The sequence below is a fragment of the Loxodonta africana genome, chromosome 22 (genome assembly GCF_030014295.1).
Source record: "Loxodonta africana isolate mLoxAfr1 chromosome 22, mLoxAfr1.hap2, whole genome shotgun sequence".
NCBI lineage: Eukaryota > Metazoa > Chordata > Mammalia > Proboscidea > Elephantidae > Loxodonta > Loxodonta africana.
The window spans coordinates 47,545,666-47,558,189 of NC_087363.1; the positions used below are offsets into that span (position 1 = coordinate 47,545,666).

At 41.8% G+C, this 12,524-nt stretch overlaps 1 protein-coding gene across 1 annotated transcript; it reads left to right on the plus strand.

Annotated features, from left to right (window-relative positions):
* The first annotated feature begins 11,679 nt into the window (after positions 1-11,679).
* On the plus strand, positions 11,680-11,965 carry LOC100660674 (V-type proton ATPase subunit e 1-like). Its single transcript, XM_064274236.1, has one exon. It carries the CDS (start codon positions 11,680-11,682, stop codon positions 11,923-11,925), a length of 246 nt encoding a protein of 81 aa, XP_064130306.1. The 3' UTR covers positions 11,926-11,965.
* The last annotated feature ends 559 nt before the right edge of the window (positions 11,966-12,524 follow it).

Sequence of the window (12,524 nt, forward strand, 5' to 3'; positions counted from 1 at the left end):
CTTTATGCATTGAAATAAAAATAATTTTTTTTTTAAATAGGCTCAAAATGTCACGCTTCGCTGTAGCATTTAAATGCAAATGGGCACACTTAATGGCCTGAGAGAGGAGCATGGGTACCGAAAATAGTTAAGTCCCAACTACTAATCAAAAGATTGGCAGTTCAAACCCAACCAGAGGTGCCTTGGAAGACAAGCCTGGGGGTCAGCTTCCAAAAAAAACAGCCTTGAAAGCCCTGTGGAGCAGTTCTACTCTGTACACATGAGCAACTATGAGTTGGAATGGACTCGAAGGCAACTAACAACAACAATTACAACAATGCCCTGAGAGGCAGCGCTCCATGAGTGCACACCCATTCCTTCTCTTCATATCAACCACGTAGTTACCAAAACCAGACCACAGCTACCAGGGACCCAGCTGGTTAAAGAAAAGTCATGGAAGACGTTGATAGAGACATTAGTGCAGAACAAAAAGGAATAGAAAAGCAGCCAAGACAACTGAAGAAGGGATGTCATTAAAAAGCAAATAAATAAAAGCAGGCAAGGAAAACAGGAGAGAAGAGGAAAGCAAAAGGAATATAAGAACAAACATAATTTTTTATGTGTTAGTCCAGGTTCTCTGGAAAGCAGACACCAAACCCACTGCCATCGAGTCGATTTCAACTCATAACAACCCTACAGGACAGAGTAGAACTGCCCCATAGAGTTTTCAAGGAGTGCCTGGCGGATTCGAACTGCCAATCTCTTGGGTAGCGGTGGGATTAAACATGCAAGGAAATGCAAATAAAAACTATGATGAGATTCCACCTCACACCCAATAAGATAAAATCAAAAACCAAACCCACTGCCGTCGAGTCGACTCCAACCCATAGCAACCCTACAGGACAGAGTAGAACTGCCCCACAGAGTTTCCAAGAAGCGCCTGGTGGATTCTAACTGCTCACCTCTTGGTTAGCAGCCGTAGCACTTAGCCACTATGACACCAGGGTTTCCCCCAATAAGATAGCTATTACAAAAGAAACAAAAACTACCAAGTGTTGTCAGGGACGGGAAAAATTAGTACTCTCCTGCATTGCTGGTTGGGTTGTAAAATGGTTCAGCTGCTGTGGAAAACATTTGGTGGTTTCAACAAGTTGACCATAGAATTATCATATGATCCAGCAATTCCACTGCTAGGTATGTACCCAAGAGACTGGAAAGCAAGAACTTAAACAGATACTTGTTCACCAATGTTCATAGTAGGATTTTTCACAATAGCCAAAAGGTGAAAACAAACGTCTGTCAACAGTTGAATGGATAAATTGTGATATATACATACAATGTAATACTATTCAGCCGTAAGGAGAAATGAAGTTCCGATTAGTGCTATGACATGAATGAACCTTGAAAACATTATGCTAACTGAAATAAGCCAGACACAAAAGGACAAATATTGTATGATCCTTGTTGTTGTTAATTGCTGCAGAGTGGGCCCCAACTCATGAGGACCTTACAAATAACAGAACAAAATATTGCCCGGTCCTGCATCATCTCCATGGTCATTGGTATGTTGGAGTCCATTGTTGTGGCTAGTGTGTTAATCCATCTTATTGAGGGTTTCCCTCATTTTCACTGACCCTATGCTTTACCAGCCATGATATCCTTTTCAAGCAACTGGTCTTTGCTGATGACCTTTCCAAAGTAACCAAGCCGAAGTCTTGCAATCCTCGCTTCAAAGGAACATTCCGGTTGTATTTCTTCTAAGACTGACTTGTTCATTCATCTGGTAGTCCACAGTATACTCAATATTCTTCGCCAACACTGCAATTAAATGCATCAATTCTTCTTCTGTCTTTTGTTTTTCATTGTCCAGCTTTTTCGTGCACATGAGTCAATTAAAAAGACCATTGCTGGTCTTAAAGAAGTCTTTTGCAGCAGATTTGCCCAATTCAATACATCATTTGATTTCTCGACTACTGCTTCCATAGACGTCAAATGTTAATCCAAGTAGAATGAAATTATTGACAGCTTCAATATCTTCTTCATTTGTCATGATGTCCAGTTGTGAGGATTTTTTTTTTCATGTTCATCAGGTATAATCCATACTGAAAGCTGTAGTTTTTGACCTTCATCAGTAAGTTCTTTGAGTCATCTTCATTTTTGCCAAGCAAGATTGTGTCATTTCACTTACATGAAATACGTGGAATAGGCAGACACATAGAGACAGAAAGTAGGGTAGTGGTTACTGGTGGCTGGAGGAGGAAGGATGGGAGTTATTACTCAATGAATACAGAGTTTGGGGAAAATAGTGGTGATGGCTGCACAACATTGTAAATATAATTAATGCCACTGAATCATACACTTAAAAATGGTTAAAATGGCTATTTTATGTTATATACATTTTACCAAAAAAGTACATATATGCATATATTAAGTATATATGTATATGTATGTGTACATATGTATATACATATGCAAGGATTTTATTGTGGGAAGTGCTTATGTGAAAGAAAATAGGGAGGGAGCCAGAGAAGACTGGGAGAGCCAGCAGACTGTGATGCAAGCCCGACCCCAAGTGAAGGAGAGAGGGAAGGAAGTTTGAATAGAAGCATCCTAGCCTACTCTGCAGCCTAAGGGAGGTTCAGCAAGCTTGGGAGGTCAGCTATATGAGAACGGCCCTGTATCTCAGGAACGGTTTGGCCATACTAAGTCATTGGCTGGGTGCAGCCCTTTGGATGTGTACTATTAACAATAAAACAGTGATGAATTTCAGAGCATAGCCACCAGAGTTTTTGATCAATCACACTTCCTGTTGTTGGAGATCTGCCAGGCACATTCTCATTGCCACCATTTACACAAATCAGCATTTTCTACCAATATGGCAGACAACTGAGCTCTTCTTTCCAGCTTGGTTACACATGTCTTTATAACATAGATCAAACTATGAACAAAATGATATACAATAGAGTACATCACACTGGGGCTTGGAAGTTTGGAAGCAGGAAATTTCGTGACGCTTGTTCAAAGGGAAATGGTCAAGGGATATTTAGTAACACTAGAAAAGATTGGAGAAAGAGGCAAAGGGACCCTGGTTGCCTTCTGTCTTGATTTGGGTCCCCTAGGAAGCAGAGGCTGAGACAAGTATTCAGAGGCTGTTAGTTTGTATAGGAGAAGAGCAGAGCAAGCAGGACGGAGTGAGAAGAGTAAGACTAGAAAAACAGAGCTAATGTAAGCGTGCACTGCTGAGGTTGCTATAATCAATGGGAGCTCGATGCCCCCCAAGGGACTGAGAAAACACAGAGTGCCTCCCATAAATGTTTCCTGAAGAAGCAAAGTCTAAAGCATTGTTCTACAAGCTCTTCCCCCATTGATTGAGAGCTGTCCCTTGTCAACTCCTCCAATTCTCCAGGCTGTGATGGTTCCCTGTGTTGGAGAAAGCCCCAAGCATATAGCCAACATGTGAGGTGAAATACCACAAGTGGTAGGTGAGTCGGAGCTACACAAAACTGCGCATCGTAGCTGCTGCTAAAACCAGAGGCCGGCCAAGGGTTTAAATGCAGGGACACTGCAGGCTTTTGCTACAACTCTGTATGGATTGAACTGTGTTCCCTCCCCCCCCCACCCCCGCCAAACATGCGATAGAAGTATTTAAAAAAGCAGATTAAGGAAGCAGAGATGGGCTAAGATAGGAGCCAAGACACATGGTGATCTCCAAGGAACCAGGAAGCAGAAACTGAAGAGATAAGGCCCTTCCTCCAGAGGCAAGAGAGGAGAAAGCCTCTGAATTCAGATTCTAGCCTCCTAAACTGTGAAACAACAAATTTCCGTTTGTTAAAGCCATCCACTTGAGGTGTTTCTGTTACAGCAGCACTGGGTAACTAAGACAGTGTTTGGTACCGGAACAGTGGGGTGCTGCTCTAACAGATACGTATTTGAAAGTAGTTTTGGAATTGATAATGGGTGGAGGCTGGAAGAGTTTTAAGGTGCCTAATAGTAAAAGCCTAGATTGCCATGAAGAGATTGTTGATAGAATCATGGACGTCAAATGCAATTCTGGTGAGTGCTCAGAAGAAAGTGAGGAGAGTTATAGAGAAATTCTCTATCATCTTAGAGAGTACACACAATTCCAGCAACAGAATGTTGCTAGAAATGTGGACGCTAAATACGCTTCTGGTAAGGCTTTAAAAGAAAATGACAAATATGTGACTGAATAATAGGGGAGGAAGGGCAGTGCCTTTTATGCAGTGGCAAAAAACTTGTCTGAATTATGTTCAAATGAATAGTGGAAGGTAGAACTTATAAGTGTTGAATTCAGATATCTGGCTGGTGAGATTTCTAAGCAAGATCTTAAGGGGGCCACGTGGTGTCTCCTTGCCGCCTATAGTAAAAGGCAAGAGAAAAGAGATGGACTTAAAAATGAACTATGGAAATAAAAAACAGAACTTAAAGATTTGGAAAATTCTGTTGTACAAACTAAGGACACATGTCCTAGAATGTTCACCAAGGACGTGGCTACACAATCTTCCATTAAAGAGATTAAGCCTGTGACTGATGGATCTAACCAACCACCACAGCAGAAAACCCATCAGCTTAGACTGAAGGTGACAGAGAAAGAATGAAAGGAAAGAACGCTATCTGCCTCTTGGAATTCTGCAGGCAATAAACAGGCCAAAAGACCCACATCTGTTGTCCTCCAAGGAAAGAAAAGGACCATCCCTGGAACAGCTCAGCAATCAGCAGAACTGTTGGAAAGAGTAAGGGAAGCACAGCCTTCTTGGTTTCAAAGAGCGGGGCCACAGTCTCACGGATCTCACAGTTTGGGGCAATCGCCTCCTAGGTTTCAAAGAATCAGATCTTTTCCAATTCGTTCTGGAGTGTGGGGCTGCTGTTAAGGTGTACTAGGGGCATAAGGCCGCCACTCAAGGGTGAGAGGATGGGCTGCCATGCCCAAGAAACAGAAGAACAGGGCCTGCCGGAGCCAGGGGAGTGAGGTCACCACTCAGATGGACTTGGAGAGTGGGGCTGTCCAAAGCCAAGGGACTGGAACACAGAGCTAAAGCCCAGGGCTGAGGAGCCTCCACCCAAAATCCAGAGGGCAGGGCCAACACCCAGAGTCTGGAGAGCAGGACCAGTACCCAGATTGTTTCAGAGAAGATAAGATTATTTTCAAGCCTTAAGAGCTAATGTAACTTGTTCTGCTGGGTTTTGAACTTGCTTCGTGCCTATCATCCCTTCCTTCCATTCAATTTCTCCCGTTTGTAACAAAAATATCTATCTTGTGCCTGTTCCACCATTGTACTCTAGAAACAGATAACCTGTGTTCTAGATTTCACAGGTTCATAGATGAAGAGGAATTTTGTCCCAGGATGGAATACGCCTAAAATCTCACCTATGTTTGATTTAGGTGATTCAGAACATGAGATTTACAACACATATTTTTGGAGGACACAATTCAATCCATAACATTACACCTTTGGTCCCCAAAATTCATGTCCTTGCCACATGCAAAACATATTCACTCCATCACATCATCCCAAAAGTCTTAAATCAACTCCAAGTCCATTCTGACTCCTAGTGACCCTAGAGGACAGAGTAGAACTGCCCATAGGGTTTCCAGTGAGTGGCTGGTAGATTCCAACTGCCAACCTTCTGGTTAACAGCTGAGTTCTTAAATACTGCGCCACCACGGCTCCACCAGGATTCTAGTAACTAGTTAATCCAGTGGTCCTCAAAACTGTGCAGTGTCTCAGAATCACCTGGAAAGCTAATAAAGCACACAGAAGCCTCTGCTTGTTGAAGCAGAAAATGGCCTGGGTATTTTCACCAAGTTCCCTCGGAGATTCTGATACCCACCGAAATTTAAGAACCCTTGATTTAAGCGTAGGCCAGAGCCTCTCAAATTTTGCTGTGCATCTGACTCACCTAAGAATTTTGCTAAAGTACAGCTGGATTCAGGAGGCCTGGGATGGGGTCTGAGAGTCTGCATCTGTGACAAGCTTCCAGGTGAGGCCAGTGTTTCGGTACACAGATTGCACTTGGAGTAACAAAGGCCTGCATCCAGAACTTAATGCCTCAAGATGGCTACACAGACAATACGCAGAAAGAGGTTTTCCAGGAACTGCTCTTCCCTGGTTTCTTGGTTCTCCACAATCATGTGGCTACCTGTACCTTTTGGGTACAGACAGAGAGAAAAATTCTTGCTGTGCCACTGCCTTTGTGGAAAATTAATATTTTTTATTTAACCCAACATACCTAAAATATTATCATCTCAGCATATTGTTATTTGTTGATAGGTGCTGTGGAGTCAGTTCCAACTCATAGCGACCCCATGTAAAACAGAATTAAACACTGCCTGGTCCTGTACCATCCTTACAATTGTTGCTATGTTTGAGCCCATTGTTGCAGTCACTGTATCAGTCCATCTCATTGAGGGCCTTCCTCTCTTTTGCTGACTCTCTACTTTACCAAGCATGATGTCCTTCTCCAGGGACTGGTCCCTCCTGATAACATGCCCAAAGTATGTGAGACGATGTCTCACCATCCTCGCTTCTAAAGAGCATTCTGGCTGTATTCTTCCAAGATAGATTTGTTCATTCTTATGACAATCCATGGTGTATTCAATATTCTTTACCAACACTATAATTTAATCAACATAAAAGTTGTTAATGAAGTATTTTGCATTCTTCTTCTTTGTACTGAGTCTTAGAAATCCAGGGTGTACTTGGCAGCTACAGGACATCACATTTCAAATACCACATGGCCACATGTGACTAGCAGCCACCATACTGGATAATCCACTGCCATTTTATATTCAACTGACACCATTTGTCTGGAAATACTTATTCTATCAATCTACATGTTTCTTGTCAAGTGTTGGGCACTCCTAGTTCGTGAGCCAAACCCAGCCATTACAAAGAAGCTCTCTCAACCAAAAAGAAAAAAGTACCTAGACATTCCTGATTTTTTTTTTTTTTTTTTTTTTTGCCTCTAGCTTTTCAGTGTCCTTCTAGAAAATCTGAGCAGATTGTCCCAGTTTTAATACTGAGAAGCCCGCCTCCCAGGAAACCCTCAGTCCTGGGCAAACCGGGAGGGTTGGTCACCCTGTTGGTCCTACACAGACCAACCCTGATCCTAATGAGAACTTTTTTCCACGGGTGGGATTGTTGCTGAAAGCAGATTCAACCCAGGAAGGAAAATGTGCTTGGACCCCCTATCAAGAGCTAAGTGTCTTTACACAGGATTTGCAGCATAGTCAGACTCTGGGGCCCCTCCAGGCCTCTAAACCAGTTGCTGTCACGTCAACCCCAACTCATGGTGACCCCATGTGTATCAGAGTAGAACTGTGCTCAATAAGGTTTTCAATGGCTGGCTTTTCAGAAGTAGACCACCAGGCCCTTCTTTCAAGGCACCTCTGGGTGGACACGAACTTCCAACTTTTTGGTGAGCAGCTGAGTGTGTTAACAATTAGTACCACCTCTAGGGCCCTAATAATTAGTACAGCCTCTCCCCCATTCTCATTGGCCCTGGTTCCAGTACTGAGTTTCTTCCGCCATTTTTTGACATGATAGAGTGAACTTGTACAGGTACCTTCATCATTCTGAGTCTGTTTCTTCGTCAATAAAATGAAAAAGGTAGTACATGTTTTCTTCTCTTACTGGATATTATGGGGATTATATTTATGTGAAAATGCTTTGAGAACTGTGACATATTAAGTAAACCTGTCTGCTGATAACACATACTGAGCAACTATTATGTACCAAGCCCTGAGCTAAGTGCTTTACATATATGGTAGGAAGTAAGGCTCACGACAACTCTGTGAGGTGGACACTATTATTGTCTCTATTTCGCAGATGAGGAAACTAAACTTCTGAGAGGCTAAGCAACTTGCCTTTGGTCACATAGCTTATTTTTGTTGTTGGTGGTGAAAATACACAGCAAAACACAACAATTCAACCACTTCGACATGTACAGTGACATTGATTACATTCTTCGAATTGTGCAACCATTCTCACTCTCCTTTTCTGAGTTGTTTCTCCCCATTAACATAGGCTCACTACCCCCTAACGTTCCTATCTAATCTTTCGAGTTGCTGTTGCCGCTTTGATTTCGTATAGGTAGTTCTTAAAAGAGCATAATGCTCAAAGCAGACATTTTTTACTAGTTAAGTGAAACTATTATTTGGTTTTAAAAAGATTCCAGAGGATATTTTTGGTTTAAGGTTTAAAGATTATCTCAGGGCAATAGTTTCAGGGGTTCATCCAACCTTCATGGCTCCAGAAAAAGGTCACATAACTTATTAAGTTCAGAGGTGTGACTCGAACCTAGAACTCTGACTTCAAAGCCCATGAAAACAGCAAAAACAAGAGGAAGAACCGAGAGTACAATGAGACAGAAATGGAAAGATTACTCTCCATACTAAAGAAAAATGCTCTGAACATGAGGGTTTTGACAAAAAAAAAAAACAGCAACTCTTTTTTTTGGAAGAGTTCAAGACAAAGGTATACATTACTGTCTCCAAACAGCTTCCCAACACACTCTAGCTGAACATCATTGTTTAATTGGTATAGTGTCGCACAGCCACATACCATTCGGGTCAAAGAAAAGGGAAAAGATTGTTTATAAATCTAGGAAAATGGGTGGCAAATGGGGTTCACCAAAGAAAATAAGCTGAAAATAAATCCTTGAGAAAGAACAGAGAAAGATCAGCCCAGCTAAATGAAAATTTTCCTGCATAACGGGCCCAAAAAGATTTAATGTTCTTTATAGGAAACTCACCTTAGCCTCGAGGCAGGTAAAAAAAAAAAAAAAAACCCCATTGCTGTGAAGTCAATCCCAATTCATAGCGACCCTATAGGACAGAGTAGAACTGCTCCACAGGGTTTCCAAGGAGCAGCTGGTGGGTTCAAACTGCAGACCTTTTTGTTAGCAGCCAATGTTTTTGATAATTCTCAACCACTGCGCCACCAGGGCGCCATGTGGAAAAAGGCATTTTAAATAAAACAGTACAGAAAACAATAAAATCATTAAAATCTGTAAATATTGGAAGTACCCAATAAAGAGATTATTGTTGTTAGCTACCATCAAGTTGGCTCCAGTTCATGGAGACCTTTTATGTAGCAGAAGAGAACATTGTCTGGTCCTGTGCCAAATAAGAGGTTACAGTCTGCTTTATGCACAAACATTAAAAAAAGCTACATCACAGGACTTAAAGAGATCTTTAAAAATGAATCTTTACCTTACACACCTCTGTGATCTACATGAAATTTCCTCAATAAGAGACAGCCTAAAACTGAAGATGCAAACTCTCTGGGGAAAAGGAATGACAGGGATTAAAATTATCTCAAAGGGCTTCAATCAGCAGTCACCAATTCCAGGCTTCGAGAGACAGACAGGTAAAGTTAGCAAAGTGAGGCAGCAGGAAGTGGGTGACAATAGGTAGCTATGAGGACTGTGGCAAACTGGACAGTACATGCTTTCTCTGAAGGACAGCGACTACTCAGCTCTTGCTAATTGTTGTCATGCAGGAATATGGGCCCTGAGGGACCCCAAACTGTCCAATTCATATTTTTAAAAAACCTGAGTCTGTGTGTTAGTATTTGAATGACTGTTTATATTAAATTTCTTAGCAACTAATACGAAAACAAACTTAACACTGTATAGGCCAATACTTGATCAAACCGATTCCATCTTATGGAACTATTGGCCTGTGGGCATCTAATTGGCAATCGCAGGTTTAAATTGGTGATGTGAGGGCCTTTCCTAAGATTTGGAGGAGGGTTCATGAAAAAGAGTTAGGGGTGCTCATGGCAGAGAAGGAGGGCAGAAGGGATATGGTGGGTGTGCCAAAGACACTTTGCCCACTTTGCAATTTTCCTTTCGGGTGCTTCAGGGAGGGCAGGATGTATCTGAAAAGAAACAGGCTTTGCTGGAAGCTTGTGAGTCCTATTCATCACTCTAGCAGAGCACCTCTAGCAGAGCACCTGGCTCTTAGTACGAGCACAATATGTGTGTGTGTGTGTACACACACAGGTGCACATACACACTTTGAATTAATAATTAGATTTCAATTCCATTTTAAAGAATAAAACGAAAATTTAGGGCAAAGTAAAATGACGTTAAGCCACAGGTTGTGGTATTCACAGGTGACCCTGATACCATTTACTGTGTGTAGGGCCAGAGTTAACTGCAGATCGTGGCTAGTTCACTAGATAACCATTCTCTGAAGGAGCTTTTGTTAGCTCCGCCCTCCTAGGCCAAAGAATGAGCCAGCCTTTTAGAACTCAGGTGTAGCCGCTAACTGCCACAGGTGCCTCCGGGCAGACAATCAACATTAAAAAACAAACAACATTAAGAAGCTTTATATGATGCTCTTCACAAGCTGTGGCTGGTGTTTTTGAAATAAGGAGCCACTTCACTGGGGCATGTCACTCCAAGTTATATGTAACTATTTTTCTCTCAAAAGTGGGCAACAGAATCAAAATCTCCTTCGCATACATCTTTTCATTAAATTATTTATTTCCACATGTGATTAATAAATGTTTATAGCTTGGACAGGGTCTCAATTACTATTTAAAAGGGTTTTAAACAACAGTCCCTAATTTCAAGCCCATAAGAAACAGGCAGGCAAAGTAAACAAAATAGAGCAGCAGGAAGTGGGTGACAATAGGGAGTCGTGAGGTTTGCGGCAAAGTGGAGACTACTCTGCTGAGGTCAGAACAATGTACACAGAGCTGGGAGAGGCTTTCAGCTAAGTGTGACCTGTTCTGGTCATTGAGTTTTAAGAGTAACCTTTGCAAGCATCAAAAGGAAGGCTACCTGGATGGTGGAAAATTGGGGCCAGACAAATGAGAAATACTTTAAGGAATAACAATCATGGGAGATTTAAGCACTGTCTTTAAGATGTGAAGTTTCATCACAAGGGAAAGAATCCAGACAGCATATTAGAACCAGTGGATAAAATTTATTAATTCATTCCACAAGCATGTATTTAGTACCTGTGATGTGATGTCATAAACACCATGCCAGAGGTGAAGGACTTTGCATCAGTAAGACTTAAGTTAAAGAAATGTCAATTTTTGATCATAAAGAAGCAGAGGATAATTACTGAATGCTTTGATCAAAGAGAAAAATCCCAACAAAAGGTGGAGAAAAACAGCACAGAATTTCAAATTCTCATAGAATCCAGACTTTCTGGAGCCATTGAGGCTGGATGAACCCCCAAAACTATTGCCCTGAGATAATCTTTAAACCTTAAACCAAAAATATTCCCTGAAATCTTCTTTAAACCAAACAACAGTTAAGCTTAATTAGTAAAGAATATCTGCCTTAAGCACTGTGCTCTTTTAAAGAACTGTCTACACGGGATCAAAGTGAAAACAGCAACTTGAAAGGTTAGATGGGAGACTTCAGGGGCAATGAGATTATGTAGTGGGGAGCAACAATTCGGAAAAGGAGAATGAGAATGTTGCACAGCTTAAAGAATGTAATCAATGTCACTGAATTGTAATGTAGAAATTGTATTGGTATATGTTCTGCTGTGTATATTTCCAACAGCAAAAAATAATCTTTCTAAAAAAGCAGGTGATAGCAGCTATTTTGAGAAGTGAAAAGATACTTCCATGCCCCTTAAACTGTGTCGTGTATACTTCCAGGTGGGACCAAAGTGAGGCGGCAGGGCAGGGGCTGGCAGATCAGGAGACAACCATGGCGTACAATGGGCTCACAGTGCCTTTCATCGTGATGAGAGTGTTCTGGGGCTTCGTGGGCTTCTTAGTGCCCTGGCTCATCCCTAAGTTTCCTAACCAAGGAGTCATCATCACCATGTTGGTGACCTGTTCAGTTTGCTGCCACCTCTTTTGGCTGCTTCCAATTCTGGCCCAAATCAACCCTCTCTTTGGACCACAGTTGAAAAATGAAACCATCTGGTATCTCAGTTATCACTGGGCCTGAAGAAGACATGCTCTACAGTGCTGTCATTGAGATCATTGAGATTTCCTCTAGATGAAAAATCACCTCCAAACCCAGACCACCTTCCTTGACTCACCTATTCGGGCATCAGCTGCCTTAAACAGTCATGTCACATTTGAAGATCTTATTCTGAAATGCAGTATTTTTCTCTGTTGCCTTTTTTATGCTTGGACGAATTTTGTGCCTACTTAAACTGTGCCAACTACACGAAACGTTTACAGGCTCTTCTGAGACAGAGGGTGCTATTCTTTAGAGAAATGTGTTACCTTCTCCTTGGAACATGTGGGTTTCAAGATGGCCCCTGCCTGTCCATGACACGGGAGTCAGGAAGTGTTTAAGACCTGCCCGGAAATGGCTTCAAGGCAGAAAAGACTCTAACGTGGCAGTCAGTAGGAGAACACATTCAGAGGGAAGATCTGTCCCAACGTGATAGAATTACACCAAACTGTATTTTTAGAATGGATTTCTTATTTCTGCTGTCTTCTGGAATAAACTGTCTTTCTGTCCCCTATGGAAATCTGGAAAAATTAAATAAAATTTAAATAAATCATGACATGCAGGTGGCCAGTCCTGGTACACAC

Excerpts from the sequence above, each read along its gene's own strand:
- LOC100660674 (XM_064274236.1), top strand. The coding sequence starts at position 11,680 with ATGGCGTACAATGGGCTCACAGTGCCTTTCATCGTGATGAGAGTGTTC.